The 21608-nt window shown below is 35.9% G+C and overlaps 1 protein-coding gene across 1 annotated transcript in view; it reads right to left on the bottom strand.

Annotated features, from left to right (window-relative positions):
- Positions 1–4910: 4910 nt before the first annotated feature.
- The window catches only part of LOC123223006 (kinesin-like protein KIN-14B), a 29089-nt gene continuing 12391 nt past the window's right edge, over positions 4911–21608 (bottom strand). The window contains exons 11-23 of the mRNA XM_044646056.1: positions 20850–21023; positions 20055–20201; positions 18915–19103; positions 18411–18482; positions 18263–18318; positions 17937–18156; positions 9212–9403; positions 8920–9111; positions 8381–8731; positions 6679–6777; positions 6336–6476; positions 6078–6236; positions 4911–5649 (exon numbers count right to left, since the gene is read on the bottom strand). Of these exons, the coding sequence (XP_044501991.1) occupies positions 5194–5649; positions 6078–6236; positions 6336–6476; positions 6679–6777; positions 8381–8731; positions 8920–9111; positions 9212–9403; positions 17937–18156; positions 18263–18318; positions 18411–18482; positions 18915–19103; positions 20055–20201; positions 20850–21023 (2448 nt within the window). The 3' untranslated portion in view covers positions 4911–5193. The remainder of the gene's footprint in view (positions 5650–6077; positions 6237–6335; positions 6477–6678; positions 6778–8380; positions 8732–8919; positions 9112–9211; positions 9404–17936; positions 18157–18262; positions 18319–18410; positions 18483–18914; positions 19104–20054; positions 20202–20849; positions 21024–21608) is intronic.

Below are 21608 nucleotides of genomic sequence, written 5' to 3' on the forward strand. Positions count from 1 at the left end.
ATTGTTGAATAGGGACTTAGATTAAGAGATTATAGGTTGACCTAAGAAAGTACCCGTGATCTAAGCACACTTATAAATAAGGTCTAGTCTATCGATTATTGTCCTTAGATAGAGAAATGATTGTTAAGACCGTGTGTCAGTTGATTGGGTTAGGACTTACCAAGATATAAAAAGTATGGTGATTAGCATTCATAGATTGATATGCTAGAACCATGAGTCTATCGATTGACAAAAAGATAGGACAACTAAGACTAGAAAGCCTTAAAGATTGGTTACTATATTGGGTACATAAATTTTTTTTATTCGGTTAAAATATGAACAAACTTAGAACAAAATAGAGATTAAACTTAGGTTAGAAAATGAAAGAGATAGGTATGATTGATTGACTATAAGGTTGATTATTCCTATTTATTGAGTGTTTTCATTCATTCCATTCCTTTTAATTTTATAAGTAAGAGACATAAAAATGATGACGGCTAGTCAATGATAGAGTGATATACGACAGATAAACTCATTAGATTTCTATTTTATGAGATGATATAATTATGATTATAAATTTTTGTTAATGCAATATGGATGTTAATTTCACTTGGACTTTGATTATAATATCTGGGGTTTAATGTTGGATTGGGATTTATTATTATAATAATTATTATTATTAATGATGTTATTCAATTTTTAAATATTTGTGCATGTTTATTATCTATGATTATTTGAGCATGTATGATATTAATTTTGTTGTACTTTACCCCGAAGGACACAACTTTTGGTGTAGGGTGTTATATGACCAACCCAAGGTAATTCACTCTTTGCACTTTGTACTCCAAAATTTCAAGTCCTAGCAAATAACTCTTTATATGTGTGACCTATAAGTTCTCCTATATATTGAATATGAATAAAATTCATAATTTAACCAAATTAATCTTCTCTTTTATTCATAGGCCATGAATGACCTCTAGTAAGACATCATGATCACCCAATATATTAAGAATATATGTTGGTTGATGTAACATTTCAATTGTATAATTACCATACAATCTAATCATTTCATCATACTAATATTTCATCAAGGCTAAGACATATAAATAGTGTCTATCTTAGTTATCTTAACTTATTAACTTGACTTATGAGATAACAATCAAGTTTAATTGGATTTGGACTTCAACCCTAATTCGCATCATGGGCACAAATTTTATTGGTTATAGTTATCAATCAAACAATGCTACAAGTTATCTTTCTCTTATACCTAAAAGTGATGAATCTTTTGTTGATCCACCATATTCTTACTACACTTCTCAACATAGATAATAAATACTGCTCTAATAACCCTCTCAAAAAGACTTCATTATAATAGTGTTAAATTAAGTCAATTTGTATACAAAATGTTTCGATAATCTTAAGTTTAAGAATCACATTCAGCATGATCCATTAGAGAATTTATTCTATTGGTTATCATCTATATAGAATCTTCTTGGTGGATTAGTCTAATGGATATGCAGTCTATATACACCTGCATGTTGCAATAAGTTGACACCAATAACCTCAATATATGAAATATATCTCTATCTTTTGATAAAGTCATTTAATATTATGATAGTCTTATTATATTATTTGTGCCCTTAGTTAATATAATATTAGGACTACGAACATTTCTAGATTGGTGTACTCATAAGATTCTCACAATGAAAATACACATTAATCCTCTCATCACAGTTTTATTAATTTGAGGGCATTTATCAAACATATATACATGCAAATACATATGACTAACAGATGAATAAATTCCTTTTCTTAATGATAAAATAAGTAAATCTTAAGGTGATTATTACATGAATAATCATAATAGATTGGCTCTAAAGCACATATTTTTAACACATTTGGCTAAACCAATCACTAATCTCTTGAAGAAAAACTCTTTCTAATAGAACAATACAACATAAGAAGCATTTGAGAAGCTTAAAGAGGCTATGGTTTCTACCCCAGTCTTGGCCTAACTCCTCTAAAACATTTATGATAAAGACAGATACATGTGGTGAAGAGATAAAAGATGCGTCAATGCAAGATGGTTACCCCATTGCCTATATCAGCAAGGCATTGTCTCTAAAAAAACCTAACTCTTATTAGTTTATGAAAAATAGATGTCAATAATTTTTTGTGATATTAAGAAATAGGAAGCTTTTGTGAAGTCAAGATTTTATAATTAAAACTAATCATCAAAGCCTAAAATACTTGCTAGAATAGATGCTATCAACACCAACCTAATAAGCTTGGGTGGCAAAACTTATGTAATATGACTGAGTTTTGTATAATAAGGGAAGGGAAAATATGGCAACTGTTGCTTTATCATGGCTGCCTAGAAGTGACATTTATAACTTGACAACAATGGTATCACCTACTAAGTTAATGTGGAAAATTAAGGACACATGGATGGCTGATTACCAACTTAAAATTATTATAGAAGCTAAACAATATGACCTAAACCTATTTAAGGGTTATACTAAGTAATAAGATAAATTAAAAAGAAGAGGAAGGTATGTAGTAGGGGATGCTACTAACCTAAGAAAGGAGCTTATTTCATTGCTCTATGGCTCTATCATAAGAGGCAATTCAGAGGCAATAGTAATTTTCAAAAGACGTTCCATAATAATGTTCTGGAAGGGGTATGAAAGATATGAGGAACTACATTTGGAATTTTTCAATTTGTCTAAGTTATAAGCAAAAAAATTTGGTTTTTCTAGGATTAGTACAACCTTTGCCTATTCTAGCAAGAGTGTTCACGGATATAACCATGAACTTTGTCGAAAGGCTGTTTGAGTCACATGGGAAGTCAATGATCCCAATGGTGGTAAACAAGCTTACAAAATATGGTCACTTCATAGGGATGAGTCATCCTTATTTAGTTTCTGCAATCATTTCTTGACAATGTATATAAATTACATAGAATGCCTAATACCATAACTAGTGATCGAGGTGCAACATTTACAAGTAACTTTTAGTAGGAACTTTTTAAACTACGTTGAATAGGTTTGCAACTATTGACAACTTACCATCGTCAAACAAATTATCAAATAAAAGTAGTTAACAAGTGTCTTTAGAATTGTCTAAGTTGCATGATAAGGGATTTGTTGCACACATGGTGCCACTGGCTACCATTGGTGGATTTTTGGTACAACACTTCATTCTATTCAAGCATCCTTATGTCTCCATTTGAAGCTCTCTATGGTTATGCTCCACCATTCAATGTATAGTATTTTCTAAGTGACTCCAAGGTGGAAGCAAAAGACACCTTCCTTCATACTTAAGAAGTAACTTTGCAATTTTTGAAGTGACATATGTTAATGGCACAAAATAGAATGACGTCGTTAGCAATCAAGAGAAGAACTTAGAGAAAATTCCAAGTAAAAGAATGTGTGTATATGAAACTACAACCTTACTAGCATACATCTATGCATCAGGGGAACTTGAAATTACAGGCTAAGCTACAACTCCCAATAGATGCAGAGATACATGATGTGTTTCATGTATTCCAATTAAATCATGTTTGTGCTCCCATTTAGGCATCAACAACTATTCCTTGGACATTCACCTATTCTGATCTTATTTGACAACAATTTTGGATAGACGTATTGTGAAAATGGTAGAATGCCACAACAACACAACTTCTCATTCAGTGGTAAGGCATGTCATTAAAGGAAGTGATATGGGAATTTGCAGAGAAATTGAGGAGACAATATCCCATTTTTTCCCTGAGGACAAGGTCATTGAAGGAGGGAATGTTGATAGAAAATCAATTAACTTGGACGAGATGAAGATGTTTGGTAATTGTTGGATGTCAAATGTTGCATTTCAAGTTAAAGAAGCTAGGAACAAATGATAGTCACTTTATTAAACCTAGCAAATTGGAAGGTTGGGTCGATGTAGGTGCAAGTAAAATGGGTATGAGTGAAAAAGGGATCAAGTTATACAGGTAATGATTTCTTAAATCTATACCCGACCCTACATGTACAAGTCAACTTACAAGTTACCCACTAATATTAATTTTTCATTATTTCTTTTTAATTTTTATTGTTTTAATGTATTCATTTCCTAATTTTCAATACTATTCTCTCCAAGTATATAATTATTTTATGGAGAAATAAAAATTTACCTCAAATTATAAATATTTATAACATTGAATACAGAATAAATATTTATAACAAAGTATTTAATGTTCATATTATTTAAATATATTTTCAACACAACAAATTCTTTAATTTTATAATGAATTTGATTTTATTTCATGTTAAGAGAAAGGAAAATATGTTAAATTTGTATTGAGTGTGTTGTAAGATTAATTTGAAAAGAAAGAAGAAGATGAATAGGAAAAGAATAACAAGTGACCCGGCAAATTCTTGTAGGCATATGCAATTGGTCTACAAAAATTCATTATCCATGGATATAGATCCAAAACGGTCCGAATCAAAAAAATCTAAAACTTATACCAGTTAAGTGGATTACCTGCAGTTTCTATGAATGACCCACCCATTTTACCAGGCTACATTTTGTCAAGCAAAAGGAAAATTTGAAATAATAAATGAAAACTGTAGAGTTAGTTAGGCCGGGTGGCATGCCAGATGGGAGATGATTTTAAAAACAATGTAACAGGAGAATTCGTTTTTATGAAATCCATGCATGACTCTTCTTCTTCCTTTCGTCTCCTTAATTCTACTCCATTTTCTTTGATTCTTATAATTCTCGGAAGATCGTTTAGCTTGTATCAGAGAGGAAATGAAATGTTTGTGAAGTCTCTCAACGTGATAATGACATAAAAACTAAAGAAGAGATTGAGATTTAAACTAAAAAGATTGAATGAATTTCTTACCCAATAACTGATAAACCAAAAAGACAATACTACAACCGGAGACATCCAATTTAACCACACTAGCATCCGTGGGTATAAAAGACGCCAACTTATTATTAATAAGGCAGCATTCCATAGATTACACAAAATTGCGTTTAGTATTAGCAATGATCAACGCGTGCAAAGGTACAATGAGATAATATATTAAACGCTTAGATTATAGAGGTCACTTTTCCGTGAATTGAAAGCCACAACAGATTACGATAACAAATACCTTCCCACTGCAACTCCTCCTCAAATAAAAATATAAATAGACACGAGGCAAATAACAATTACTAGACGCCCTTCAGCATTCATGACTTCACATCTTTAAGTACTCCCCCCTTTTCAAGCTCACCCACTAGATCCCTCAGTGATGGAACCTTCATGGCCAAGGTCCTGTACAGTCGAGAATACCGAGCTCGGGTACCATCAGCCGTTCTTGCTAATGCAAGCAAGCTTATTGCCTCGGGAAGTTGGGCGAATAGTTGTTTCATATCCTCCAAGCTCATATTTTCCAAAATAGATGGTCTTGGTACAACTCTCACTATTTCACCACCTTTTGGTTCCTGGTTATGGGCGTCTGCTTTGATGACAAGTCCAGAATTCGAGTTTCCCCCACATTTTATGATAAATGGGTTTGTTGAGCCTGTGTTAAACTGCAATACGTTCCACTGTGCCACGTCAGTTTCAGTACCAGACCCCATATCTACAGATGGTTTGCAAGCCTGGGATGCTACAAGAAAACTGTCATCTTCTTCAGGTATTGACTGCATCAATATATAACAATGGCAATTACAACGGGAGAAGTGGCTAAGAATTTCATATAAATAGAAATCCAAACAGAACCAGACACCCTAAAAATATAAAGACCTTCATAGTCACTAAATAATAAGCTATTTATGCTTTTTTTAACCTATAGGTGCAATATACATGACAAGAAGGATTAGAATTCATTTTCCTTCAAATAAAAACAATTTATCTCCACAAAGCAACTAAAAGAATTCATCTATTTCCTAGTCAAATTATAAATGTTAGGCCACTACAATGTATCATCTTTACCGTTCTCTTTCTCTCATTTTTATGGTCACTGTAAACCTATGCCTTGTAAATTAAAACTTGAACCTGGGACAATAGGAAAGTCAATGACATCCTAAGTTTAACCTTCAGATATTAAATGGAAAAAAAATCAAAGTACCTCCACCACACGACGAGTGTCAGCAATCTGTCTTTGAGCACAAGGATGGTCAATATCAAGAAGAGAAGGCATCCGCTCTGCAAGTTCATCTAGTGATGTGAGCATTGCTTTCTTTTTACTTCTACTCAAGAAGCTTGCAGAGGATTGTCTCATTATGTCCTGTACAGCATATATAATGTTGCAAGTTTACTTTTTCTACTAGCACATTATAAACAAAATTTCAAAAAGAAAAAACAACTGTTTCATGAAGCAAATAACCTTGACTTGCTTCATCATGGCATCCAGAGAAATAAGGGATGCCAATCGCGCATCTTCAGCTGCAGTATTAGGACTCTGAACAGGTGAACCACCATCTTCCAACATTAGTAATGCTACATCACTCCTCATTTGTTGCAAAATCTGATTATAGAAATATCTATTAGCATGACCAGAAAATTTTTAAAGTATTTCTGCACTCATGGATGTCATAAGAGGATAATAAAAGCAAACATACTGTCAGCATTAATTGTATTTAATATGTTAATATTCACAATCACTAATCCAATCCACAAAGAGAAATAGAAAGTTGAGACAAATATGTTCTCTAAACAAAGATGTGCACCTTTCTTCTTTTGTGATCAACAGACTCAAGAGCTGAACGCAGCTTTGCTACTTGTGACGCATCTGCAGCCTCTTCTGTAGCCAAGGTCCCAGCAATATCCTGACAAAAGAGTGAATATTAGCAAGTAGTCAAATTATTCATTAAATTGTGAAGATCATGAAAGAGTGCACAACTAAACTTGTTCTGAGCATAGAAAAGGTACTTGTTAGCCATTCTGTTTCTTAAGGTAAAATGTACTCATCAGGGACATAAAAAAATGTTTTTGGGCATAAACATACAACAAGAGGTCATTCTTGAACAACGATACATCCCAAAGTAGTAAATTGATGCTCTTCCAACACGAGGTCAAATTGTCATGCCAAATTAACTTGTTCTTGAAACATGGCTCAGTCATCCTGTGCACCATGCCCATACCCAGAAAATAAGACTTATCCATCTTGGGTTGTGACATATTGCTTTCATATTTTGTCCCTTATTTTTTTTTTTAACTTATTAAGTTAACAAAATTAATAAGCTATCATCCAAATCATTGATGAGGTAATTATTATTCTAATTTTTACTACAATTAATTTTAGAAATTATAAGCAATTACACATGTTTTCCAGCTTGCCAATATATTGGCTCTTGTAGACTTTCACATCTAAAATCTAAGTCAACATAATTCCTCAATTGGTCCTATGCCATGCTGGCCCAACTTTGTACAAAGCCCAAGCCATACTAGTGCCTACTTAGGTCAATTTACAACTCTTATTTTCTTAGCATAGGAATAATGCTACATATAAAAACTCTAGACACAGACTAATACATAAAAACTTGTATAAGATGTGATTGAAAGAGTGGAAACTAAAAAGAGAAATTGACAAAAATTAACAAGGTGTGACTAACATGCAAGAATGTAACATTCTCTATATGAGTCTATATAGAGAGTGCTTGTGAAGTATCACTCTTAAATGATAAAGTAAAGTGCTGCCTAAATATGATTACATGCAAACAAAAAAAAAAAAACCCACAGCTCTGGTGCGACAACCATCCCAGCCAAGCCAATCAAATAAAGAAATAACTTATTAATGATCAAGCAGAAAACTATCAAACAAAATTATGTTACTGAAAACTTGCATCAATGGAAATTAATGCCAACCAACTATTCAGCAAGGAGCCAGGGTGGATTCAAGCTGAGAACAAGGGCCAATTCGAGCTCATCTCAAATATGGAATGGCAAGCTCGAGCCAGCTCGAATGGTGAACAATAATGCCAAAGAAGACAACAAGTCGTCGGAGAACAGAAGAAAATCACCAAAGATAAAGAAAAATAGCTAGAGAAAAAGAGCTTTGATGAAGAATCGCCACTAAGCCTTCTAACTCGAGTCAAGTTGCCCAGCTGGAGCTTTGACTTGAATTAAGCTCTTTCATGCCGAACAAGGGTTCGAGCCTGAGTCAACCACTTGAAATCCACCCCTAGGAAGAAGAGATTTATCCCAAATTTGGCTTGACGCTAAAAGTTTGTGTACGTGCAAAACAAAGACGATCTACTAAACAAACAACCAGCATCTTCATATATGAGAATGCAGAGCAATTTTGCTAAGCAATTTAATAGCACTAAGAATGTTTTGAATTCACACTCCACAGGCATTTACAGTAAGCTAACTTTTCATCCAGGAGATGGTGCTCTTCAAGCAAAAGTCCTAGCAATGAATGAGACATACCTTTAAGTGCTGCAACTGAGAATTATAGACCCGCTTTGCATACTCAGACAGAAGTTGGCCAAGTGCGTCAGTATTTGGAGGCAGAGCAGCACCAAGACCTGCCATCCAACCATCCATAATCGCAGTTGAAAGAAGTTCTAACTGACCAGTGGTTCCCCCAGATGCATCATCCCCTGTGACAGATAGAAACTCAAAGCTTTCGGCAAGCCAGGACCTAATTTGCCGCTGAAGCTCACCAGCTGGGGTATGAACAAAAAGAGCAGCAAGAGCCTTGTTTCCCATGGAAAAACTTTTGGCTTCCTCTTGCATTTCCCTTAGCTTTCCTCCAGTAACTTGCTGCCTCCAAGCATCCTGCATTTTTCATCACATGAAAAAATCTTTCCATCTATTAGAACATGAAATATCTAAGATAAAATCCAACAGAAATATTGATGAGTTGAGGATAGGCATCAGTCATAACAAATGAAAGTAAGCTGAATTATAACATTACAGTAATAAAAAAAGAAAAAAGAAAATGCAAAGGGGAACAAAAAAGCCACCTGATCAATTCCTCGCATTCTCAAAACAACTGAAGATAACTTGGACTTTTTCTCTGGCTTTATATAAACCTTGAAGCCTTGGATCTGCTCATCAACATAACGCACAGGAGATCTTCCAGGACTGCTACCTCGACTTGAGCTTCTACTGCATCCAGTATTAGCCTTTTCTAAAAAGCATTCAACAGGGGGAACCTACAAATGGAAGAAAACACACTAATCTCAATAAAAAGCAAGTTATAGCATATAGTCATCAGAGGAAACCAGGTTATATGATAGCATCTTAAGTATGTACCTTAATGGACTGCAGCTCAGGAGACCTAGCAATCAATGATCTTATATACAATATTCTGACACGTGAAACAAGCATGGTGTCCATCACCCCCTTAGGTTCCATTTTACAGATAAAAGAAAAGACAGCATCTCTAATTTCAGCAAGTATTTCATGCTCTCTAGAAGCTCCTGCTTTAATAACCGCTGCCAAAACCTGAAATAAATAGAAAGATATCTTGAAATGCCCGTTCTTTTTATCACACTTAACAGATATCTTGAGGGAAGATCAACAGCCATTCACCAACTCAAACAAGCTAAAATAAAACTTACTGGGAGTTTGAGTTGTTGTGAGCACCATTGGGGGAAATTTAGAAGAGATTTTGATGGGAGCCTTCTTAAACGGCCAGAAAGATGATATTTGTGTTGAGGTAAAGCTTTTCAACCCCAGAAATGTGGGTGAAGTTATGGTGCATGCCCTAAAAATCAAAGAGAAGAACTGGGTGAATGACCTCCATTCCAGACTGTTGGGTCCTGAATTTATGTCTCCCGCAAGAAGAAGGCCCAAAGAAATGGCAAACCTGGCAGGAACAAAATTGATACACATGGCAGCTCGAGACTGAAACAAATGGCGAATTCACAATGGTCTGGACCACCACAAGCAGGAGGCATGTGTGTGGAGAACAGCAGAAAATTCAGAGGAAAAGGAAGGGAAATAGGGGAGAGAACTAGGCCTCTCGAATTGCATAGAGAATTGGTTGCAAGTTCATTTTATTTGCTTGAAATCCTGAACTTTGTTTTCTGTTTCTTTTGTTGATCTTTATGGTGTAATGAACATTTGTATTATTGCACCCATTTTCCAGAAATGAAGAGAATGAATTTATATTCTAGTTTATAAGCATATTTACAGTTCCATTGAGATTGTTATTTTTGCTTGAATTGTTGCGTTGAGGTGTTTGGCGATTAAGAAAGTAAAAAGAGAGATAGTGTAGCAGGAAATGTATTTTGTATTGCTGGAGAAATTACATTGGTGTTGAGTTACAAGTTTCAGTTGTTGGGGAAAGTGTATACAGAGGAGTTGCTGCCCAAATTTATCCAGGTACCTATCACGGACCCAGGCCTAGCCAATTCAACCGGATGAGCCCAGTCATGAACCCAACCCGTTCACCTTACCCATCTTATAACACCAACCAACTCCATTAACTAGCAAACCAGCCCACTCAGCAACAACCCAACGACCCAACAACCAAACACATATTAGCCCATCCCAAAACAGCCAAACCACCAATTCTTATAACCCATCAGGCCTTACTCAAAATCCATATACTTCCCCCAACTTGAATTCAAATAATCCTCAAAATCCCCTTTACCACAAAAATGAAAATACAACGACCAACCAACCCAAACACAAATCGATTTCCAACCAACAAGTGCGTCGTCATCCAACTAGAGACATAACAACAATTTCCAACAACTTTCCGATGAAGAGTTTTACTCCAAGTTGGAAAAGGGTTTTTGTTTTAGATGTGATGAGAAGTATTGACTAAATCACTAATGTCGATTTCCACAGCTTAAAGTGCTCACAACGTGGGAAGATGAAATGGAAGTAGAAGGACAGGAAGGAGTGGTTTTCGCAGAGGAAAAAGAGGTGGAGTTGAACCTAAATTCCAATTTAATGGTCGGACAAAGCTCACTAGAGACGATGAAATTCAAAGGGAGGATAAACCAAAAGGGCATAGTGGTCGTGTTAGACAGCGGAGTTACTCATAACTCCATTTATCCCAGTATCTCCAGTAAAATTCGCAATCATTCTTATAGATGGTCGAAGAGTTAGGGGGCTTGAAAGGTACATTGATGTCAAATTGTCATTCCAAGGTATATATAATGACTAGAATTCATTTCCATTTCAATTAGGGACTGTATACATTATTTTAGTAATCAATTCGCTGAGAACTTGAGGTGAAGTTAAATCAAACTGGAAAGTGCAAACAATGAAATTTGATTGGCAGGGTAAATAGGTGGAGATAAGGGGTGATTTATCGCTAACCAGATTGGAAACTTCATTTTAAACCTTGATGAAATCAATGTTACAAGGGCCAATGGCTTTTAGGTTGACAGGGATGGACCAAAATTTTGGGTGATAAAGAAGAGGAGTCCCTAGGGTGAGAAATTGGGAATTTAGTAGAATAGTTTGAAAAGTTATTCAATGAACTTCAAGGCCTCCCACTAAAGAGGTGGTGAACTGTTTGAATGAAGATGTTAAATTGGATGAGCAATCGAAGAGAGTATTGGATTATTGATACTACCCACAAGGCGACCTGGCAATCCTTGTTAATTGGACACAACTTTTGAACTATGAAAACTCTTGGTAGTTGACCTAGCAATCCTTGTTAATTGGACACAACTTTCAAACTGTGAACTTTGGTTGTACAAAACTCTCAAGCATATTTTCCCTCTACCTTGAGGAGAAGGTACATGTGGATGTGCAGGCTAATGTTAAAGCTTGTGTATGTCTCCCACAAGATGAAAAAGCAGTAGCAAAGGGAAGAGTTGCTAGGTACGGTGGCAAATTAATGAGAATAATAGATGGGAAACTCACAGCGAAAAACCAGGGGACAACCAAGCTGCAAAGTGAAGACATGCAACAAACTGAGAATGGAGATATGCAGCAACAAACTGAGAATGGAATATGCAACAACAAAGAGGCTTGGACCACCAGAATATTCAAGGAGGGATGTGACAAGCTGAGAATGGAGAGACATTATGCAAAGAGAAATATGTAGCAACTGAGGAGCAGGTTGGAGGCTCCTTAGGCAGCAAATAGAAATTAGGTAGGGGAAAAGGAGAGAACCAACCTCTCAAATGCTACATATAAGGGAGAACAATATGGTACTGTTATATTGGGTAAAAGAATGATTTTGTGAAACAATTTGTATTGGACTTGTGTTGAAATCATCATCAATCAATGTAGTGTCAAAGGAATTAGCTGGTCATTCAAGGCTAGCAGATTTTATGGCTGATTTTATGCCATTCATTTTATGGCTAATTTTATGTCATTCATTTTATGGCAGATTTTATGTCATTCTATGGCAGATTCTATGCCATTCTGTGGCTGATTCTATGTCATTCTGTGGCTGATTCTATGTCATTCTATGGCTGATTCTGTGGCAGATTCAATGTCATTCTATGGGTGATTCTGTGGCAGATTCTATGGTAAACTCTATATCTTGTACAACTGTAATTATTGTTGTAAATTCTTTATATTTTCCTTATTTAGGATATACTAGCTGTAGGCTATTTTTAGACAGATTTGTATATGGTAGTTTAGCTATTTTTTATAACTAAATTTCAGCTTGTATTCATAATATATAATGGGCATTCTTCTCCAAGAGGAGGACACCAGTTTTTGCTCAAAACTTTCTAAGATTATCATGGTATCAGAGCCTCAGTTCTGAATTCTCCTGTGTCTCTTCGTCTTAAATCCAACTCAGTCCTAGTTCAGTCTTTTGCTCTTAGTTATTTTGATCAAGTTATCTCAGCCTCATGTCTTCAGACAAGTATGATGTCTTCTTGATTCGTTTTAATGGCAAAAACTACTCAGCCTGGGCATTTCACTTTAAGATATTCGTCAAAGGCAAAGATCTATGGGGTCATATTGATGGCAGCAAACCTGCACCTGACAAAGACAAAGACAAGGATGAGCACTCCAAGTGGGAAGTCAAGGATGCTCAAATCATAGCATGGATTCTAGGATCTGTGGAATCCAACATCATCTTGAATCTTCGACCCTTCAGAACTGCAACTGAAATGTGGAATTATCTAAAAAAACTCTACAGTCAACACAACACTGCTCGTCGATTTCAACTTGAACATGAGCTAGCAAATCTCCAACAGGGCAGTCTCACTATCTCTGATTTTTATTCTAGCTTCATAAATCTTTGGGTTGAATATACTGATATTGTCTATGCTACCTTACCACCCAAAGGTCTTAGCTCTGTTCAATGTGTACATGAAACTACTAAGAGGGATCAATTTCTTATGAAACTGAGATCTGAATTTGAAAGCACCAGGTCTAATCTGATGAATCGAGAAACAGTCCCATCCTTGGATGCATGTCTCACTGATTTATTTCACAAAGAGCAACGACTTCTTACTCAAGCCACCATGGAACAACTTAAATCCACTTCTGTTCCTATGGCTTATGCAGCTCAAGGTAGGCCAAAAGGTAGGGACATGAGTACTATTTAGTGTTTTTGTTGCAAAGGATTTGGCCATTATGCTTCAAATTGTTCAAAAAAAATTTGCAACTATTGCAAAAAGAATGGGCATATCATCAAGGAATGTCCTATTCGACTCCCCAAGAGATCTAGAACAGCATATACTGTCTCAGTTGGTTCCTCTAGTGCTGGTAGTTCTGTGGATACAGCACATCTGACACAAAGTGCTCCTGCTCCTGTTCAATCTGTGACACCTGAAATGATTCAACAAATGATCATTTTTGCACTTTCCGCATTAGGACTCTCAGGTAAACCCTTCTCTAAACCTTCTCCTTGGTACTTTGATTTCGGGGCTTCCCATCACATGACAAACAATGTTAAATCTCTTACCAATGTGAGTAAATATCCTGGAAATCTCAAGATTTATACAGCTAATGGCAACTCTTTGCCTATCACTGCCACTGGTGATGTTTCTTCGTCTATAACCAATGTCTTTGTTTCTCCTAACTTTACCACTAATCTTGTTTCTGTCGGACAATTAGTTGAAAATAATTGTAAAGTGGAATTTTCTAAATCTGGTTGTGTTGTGCAAGATCAGCAATCGGGGAAGATGATCGCAAGGGGGCCTAAAGTAGGACGACTTTTTCCTCTTCAATTTCCTATGTCTCCATGTTCCTCTTTACCTGTTATCACTTGTAATTCTGCTTATGTTGATTACCGAGCATGGCATAAACGTCTTGGACACCCAAACTCTCATGTACTTCATGCTTTGCTAAATTCTGGTTTACTTGGGAATAAAGGATCACCATCTCTTAGTACTGTTCAATTTGATTGCAATTCTTGTAGGCTTGGAAAAAGTAAAGTTTTGCCATTTCCCATTCACACACCTAAAATACTCCAGCCTTTTGATTTGATACATAGTGATGTATGGGGAATGGCACCAATTACTTCCCATGCTAATTACAAGTATTTTGTCACTTTTATTGATGACTATAGTTGCTTCACATGGATTTATTTTCTGCATTCTAAAGATGAATTGTTTTCGGTTTTTAAGCTTTTTCATGCATATATTTAGACCCAATTTTCTGCCAATATCAAAATTCTTTGTTCTGATAATGGGGTGAGTACATGTCTCATTTATTTCAAGAATTTCTGCAAACCAATGGTATAATTTCTCAAAGGTCTTGTCCTTCAACCCCTCAACAGAATGGGGTGGCTGAAAGAAAGAACCATCACCTTCTAGATGTTGTTCGCACCCTTCTATTAGAGTCATTTGTACCCCCTCGTTTTTGGTGTGAAGCTCTCTCCACTACTGTCCACCTTATCAATAGGTTGCCTTCTCCCACCTTGAACCATGTTTCTCCTTTTTTCAATTATTTGGTCATACCCCAAATTACTCTAACCTTTGTACCTTTGGTTGTGTGTGCTATGTTCATCTTCCTACACATGAACGCACAAAACTAACAGCTCAAGCTGTTCAATGTGCTTTTCTAGGATATTCGGTGCACCAAAAAGGTTTTCTTTGTTATGATCGCAACCTCCGATGTATTCGGGTTTCTCGAAATGTGATTTTCTTTGAAAATCAGTATTTTTTTTCCACACACAAGGATGACCTTTTTCCTTCATTCTCTGTTTTGCCAATATTTACTAACTCTTCTGCAGATTTCGTACCTTCTAAGCCTCTCATAGTCTATCAATGATGCAAGATTTCAGCACCTCTTCGGCCTCCTCCAGCTCATTCCCTCAATGTTGATCCCGTTCCAGCAACTGCACCAGCACCTCTAAGACAAAGTACTCAAGTTCGTAAACCACCAGATAGGTATGGTTTCACCTCTCCTTTATCTTTGACAGCCATTGTGTCTTCTATTCCTATTCCTTCATCCTATAAACAGGCAATGGAGCATGAATGTTGGCTAAAAGCTATTGAAACAGAACTTCTTGCACTTGCAAAAAACCAAACCTGGGATGTTGTTCCATGTCCACCATCTGTGAAACCTCTTGGTAGTAAGTTTGTGTTTTCTATCAAGCTTCGTTTTGATGGATCCATAGAACGTCACAAAGCTCGGTTGGTGGTTCTTGGCAACAAGCAAGAGTATGGCCTAGACTATGATGAGACCTTTGCACTGGTAGCCAAAATGACCACTGTACGAACAATCCTCGCCCTTGCTGCATCACAATCATGGTCTTTATATCAAATGGATGTAAAGAACGTTTTCTTACATGGTGATCTCAAGGAGGAAGTTTACATGAAACTCCCCTGCGGTATGCCTACTTCTTCCCCTAATGATGTTTGTAAACTAAAACGCTCTTTGTATGGATTGAAGCAGGCACCACAAGTATGGTTTGAAAAGTTTCGATCGACTCTCCTTGGTTTTTCATTTACTCAAAGTCAGTATGATTCCTCCCTTTTTCTCCAACGGACATCTAAGGGCATAGTTGTTCTCCTTGTTTATGTGGATGACATTGTTATCACCGGTTCTGATATGGAGGCTATTTCTAAACTTCAGAATTTGTTGCACTCTACTTTCCACATGAAAGATCTCGACCAACTTACCTATTTTTTGGGGTTAGAGGTGCATCATCAACCTCAAGGTATCTTCTTGAATCAGCACAAGTATATTATGGATTTGGTTCAGCTAGGTGGACTCACAAACACTAATTCTGTTTACACCCCAATGGAAATTAATGTGAAATATCGGCGTGATGAAGGGGAACTTCTTGAGGATCCTACTTTGTATCGGAAGCTGGTTGGAAGTCTTATTTATCTAACTATCACCCGCCCAGACATCTCTTATGCTGTCCATATTGTCAGCAAGTTCATGCAAGCTCTTCGGCATCTCCACCTATCTGTAGTCCGCTGCATCATTAGATATATCCTTGGCACACCTAGTCGTGGCTTATTCTTTCCTATTGGTTCTCCCCTCAAATTACAAGCCTATAGTGATGCAGATTGGGCTGGCTGCCCGGACACAAGAAAATCAACTACAGGATGGTGCATGTTTCTTGGTGATGCTCTTATCTCTTGGAAATGCAAGAAGCAAGACTCGGTCTCCAAATCATCCACTGAGGCGGAGTACCGCGCCATGTCTACTGCATGCTCCGAGATCATTTGGTTACGTGGTCTTCTAACAGAGCTTGGTTTCTCCCAAGATCAACCTACTCCCTTACATGCTGACAACACTAGTGCCATCCAAATTGCTGCCAATCCTGTCTACCATGAACACACGAAGCACATAGAGGTTGATTGCCACTCTATCCGGGAGGCCTATGATGGCCAAGTTATCACTCTCCCACATATCTCCACTACTCTTCAGATTGCAGATATTTTCACGAAATCCATGACACGTCAGCGACATAACTTTCTTGTTAGCAAATTGATGCTTGTTGACTTACCAGCATCAATTTGAGGGGGGATGTTAAAGGAATTAGCTAGTCATTCAAGGCTAACTGATTTTATGCCATTCATTTTATGGCAGATTTTATGTCATTCATTTTATGGCTGATTCTATGGCAGATTCTATGCCATTCTGTGGCAGATTCTATACCATTCTGTGACTGATTCTATGTCATTCTATGGCTGATTCTGTGGCAGATTCTATGTCATTCTATGGGTGATTCTATGGCAAACTCTGTACCTTGTACAACTGTAATTATTGTTGTAAATTCTTTATATTTTCCTTATTTAGGATATACTAGCTGTAGGCTATTTTTAGACAGATTTGTATATGGTAGTTTAGCTATTTTTTAGAACTAAATTTCAGCTTGTATTCATAATATATAATGGGCATTCTTCTCCAAGAGGAGAACACCAGTTTTTGCTCAAAACTTTCTAAGATTATCATGTAGGAGTAATAATCCTTTTGTTTATACAGATTTTGGTTACATGGTTCATGTGTGTATTGTGTTGTTGATTTATGTATCACTCAATTACAGGGATTGATTATTAAGGGAGGTGCTGGCGTAAGCAGAATCAAAAAACGAAGACAGGCTCATCCTAGGTACGTAACAGAGATTATGGTGTTTCCTTCTTAAGATCTTTATCCCCTTTTAACAGAGGCATTTCAACTGTTTTTGTTCTTGGAAACTTATTTTGAAAAACAGTAATAATTTCATCTACAAATCTTCAAAATGCAAAACTCTGAGAATACACAAAACTGTTTTCCTACTAATTTCTACGAAAGTCTTAGAAAACTAGTTTGAAATACAGTACTAGACTCAATTCTAATCTTAAACATATTAAAAAAAACAATTCTCCTCTTTCATTTTTCAAAATATTTTCAAAGACATTTTTAATCAATATTGGACAGGCCTGTCCAACTTGAATATATCGAGTTAATGATTAAAAGCAACACTAATATAAGTCATCTACAATCTCATCCACAAGGGTAAACATTAGAAGGACCGTTTTGACCTTTTCCACAGACTTAAATGGAGAACATAAATGACACCATTGTAGAAATTCACTTGAACAACACAAATAATTATGTGACAGAAAGATTCCATCTAAAATGGACAAGCCAAGTACAAACATACCAGCATCAGAAGCTTGTTTGCTCCATCAGAAATGGCAGCAAGGCTGTCATATTGTTCAGGGTCAAAGTCATTTAATGCCGTAGTAAGATATTCTCCAGCTGGTGTAGATTTAACTTTCTCAGAACTTGATTTAACCAAAGTCATTGTCCCTTCAGTTTTCTCTGCAGATAATGACGAAGGAACTGCATTCATAGAGTGTCCTTGATTGTTACTATCATTCCTGTTCATAAACAATCAGAGTTCAATAATCAGCTATTGAGGTACCAAGGAAAAGGGAATATAAACTGCTAGAACAATCACAGCAACTTTTTCAAACTTGGCTATACCAGGCTGAGTCCCGTAACTTCACATTCACTAGTCCTTTTGCTGACGGACTTGTTACCTGAAAAAATAAAGACAACAAAGTTAGACAAATAATACAATATTTACAAAGAATAAAAGCACCTGTCACACTGTTTAAGAAAGAAAAACTACCTGGACTGAACCAATTACTGAAGTTTTCTCTGTTAATCTATCAAACAATTTCTCATTTTCTTCGTGCAACCTCTGCTCAAGCAACAAATCAAATATACCTATAAGGCAACCATAGTAAAAGCAGAAGTCCGCTTTAATTTCAAAAGGGTTTAAAAAATGGTTTAAAACAGACAACAGACAGATTCCAAAAGCATCACGAAAAACAACATTTTTAAAGAGATATAACCATTACTATGGCTAGAAATCAACCACATCCAACCAATAATCAAAGGAAGATACTTCATTGCAGCATTAAATTCCATTCTAAATGAAGGAAAAGTAAGTCTTATTGATTTTAGAGGTCCATTGTTAAAACTTTAATTAGCAACAACTTACATGGAGGAACAGAAACAAGTGTGCCAAAGATAAGACAAATTCAAGTTGACAACACAAAAAAATAAGGTCAAAATTGTAGATTCCTACACTTTAGTGATTTAAAAAAACAAAAAATGAATTGCAGCACACCTCAATGAGAGCATCACGTTTTTTAAGTTCTTCCTCCAGTTTTTTGGTTACTGCTGAAGAATCTATGCCATCCTCAGTTGCCTTGGATATTGAAGAAACAGCAGGTCCTGGTGCTGAGCCAGGTGTTGACCTTACTTCACTTGAATGAAGTGCTTCATTGAGTTGAGATTCAATGTTCTTAATCTTGGCCTGGATAAGAGATCAAAAACAGGAGAATCAATATTATCATTCAACAATGTTCTAGAAATTATATAATCAGTATAAGCAGAAACAGGCAGTTAACTTTTCTATAGAGATGACTAATACATACTCAAACCTTTTGCCAGTAAAAGTTGGAGTATATTAATGAAATGAAAAAACTGGCAACGTTATGAAGAAGTTCACAAGTAGTTCTTAGAACCCGAATAAAGAATAATCATTAAGCATCATTAGAAATCTAAGAATAATGGTCAACTACACAACAACAAATCTTAGAAAACTATGCCATACTGTTGCTGTCTCTACTTATGAAAGAAATGTAAAGTTTGCCAAAATGGCTCTGGGTCACATACATGTGAGATGACAAAAATGTCTTTGTTGAATCTCAAGACAGCAACAGCATGGCATAATGTTGGACATTATACTATTCTCAAGACAAAGGAAAAAAATTGAGAACATTTAGCTATCCACAAGAAGAAACTTCCCGACCTAGAGATGTTTCTTCAATATTAATGAAACTAAAGAACTCAAGCTACAATTAGTGAAGAAACTTTCTGTAAAATATCAGTCAAACATAAACACTCCTTCAGATCTAGAAAACAAAATATATGTATCAATAGTAAAGAAAAAAACAGGAGCACACATTAATCCATCACCATCAGCTTTGACTTGGGGTGAATTAAAATCACCCCCAGTACTTGCTCCTCTACACTGAGCTTGACTCTGTAAGACAGCCAATCACCCTATAATCAAGGCTGTGTATGTAACATTTATATCAACGAAAATAAAAATACTTGATTTTCATTAAAATTGTAGCAAAATGAACAAACAAACTATGGGAAGGCCCAATAAACTTTTAAAAAGCTCCCAAGGCATTGCAAAAGAATTTTTTTTCTTCTAAACATATACACAGATAAACAAATAAAGTTATTGAGGACCAACCTGCAATGCCTGAATTGTTGAATCTCTTTGTTGAATCTGCATCTTTTGTTCCTGTTCCAACTGTAATAGTTGAGCGACCTGATTTCTGAGCTGAGCATTTTGTTCCTTCTCTATCTTATACTTGTCAGCAAGCATAAGATTCTCAGACTGCATCAAACAAAATTGATAATAAAGATTAACAATATGATTTACGTGAATTGGAAATACCTACTTTTAACAAAAAAAAAAGCACACGTACAAATGCCGCTATGCACATCCACAACGGCAACCACAAAATACAGCACGCCACTCAAAGTATAGGCATTTGCAAATCCAAAATCAGAGTATTATGCCCAAGCAATTTAACTAAACGGAGGAAGTTATACTGTAAACATAATTGTCCAATCAACATTTCAAAAAAAATCACAGAAATAAAGAGTAGGACCATCATTACACCATTAATCTAGACTACATATGTAACACTAAAGCATAAAAAATAACCTAAACCCATGCATTTGTATTAACGTGGAACGACACTTGATGGAGAAGTAAGCACAAATATCAGTTAAGCCATCTTAATATGCAAAAAGAGGCAAGAATTTGACTATACAACATACTCTAGCACAATACATTCAATTTTTATTGACCATGGAGACCTTCTGAATACTAAAAGTCTAGGGCAAAAGAAGAAGACAAAGAAAGGAAGAATAAGCAAGGAAAGTTACAAAAGAATGAAACTCAATTACAAACTTGAGATACTTAGAAAAAAATGTTACTCAATTAGAAAAATATACCAAACTTGAGATGTTACAAGACCTTTAAATCTGACTGCAGTGTAAAAGACACTTTCCATGCTTTCTGAACTTCATTGTAGAGTAGGAGACACTGATTGTTTGCTTCTTTAAGTGATTGTCTTAGTCCCACAATCTCCTGTTTAAGATCTTGGATTTCCTTGTCCCTTTCATACAACTCCTTATGTGCATCATTTGCCTACAAGAGTCATCACACAAAATAAAAATGTAAGTTTGGGCAGTACACCTGCATTACCAAGACATAGACTTGAATAAGCATGGAGAACTCTAACAAGTTCCAACTTGATCTATTGAACTTTCAAGAGAGCAGTTATAAGAAGCACCCAAGTACAGGTAACCTCAAATGAATTGCTAGATTGAAATGTAGCTGAGATGCTTCCCAATTTGATTTTGTTCTGCCAATTCCATTTCTAAAGCTTTGTAGTTGTCTCATCTATATAAAGCCCTTGCCATTTATCATTTCACAAAAGCAGAATACTTGTAAATCCACATGTTATTAGAATACTTATTGAACATTCTTTTCACCGTTCATAGACATAATTGTGCATCTGGACAAAGAATGTCCTGACCTTGAGGAGATGTCCTATTCTGGCTGATTTCTGGGTTATTTAAAATGAAAGAAATAAGGAGTTTTAAAGACCAGTGACTAAGGATATAGGTAAGCTATGGGATATTCATAATTTCATGTTCTCCTCTTTTCAGGCTTCACTCCCAGAACAGTTTTTTTCTTCATTCAAAGGGACCAGTTGTAATGTCTTCCTTG

This window comes from Mangifera indica, chromosome 1 (genome assembly GCF_011075055.1).
Source record: "Mangifera indica cultivar Alphonso chromosome 1, CATAS_Mindica_2.1, whole genome shotgun sequence".
Lineage (NCBI taxonomy): Eukaryota > Viridiplantae > Streptophyta > Magnoliopsida > Sapindales > Anacardiaceae > Mangifera > Mangifera indica.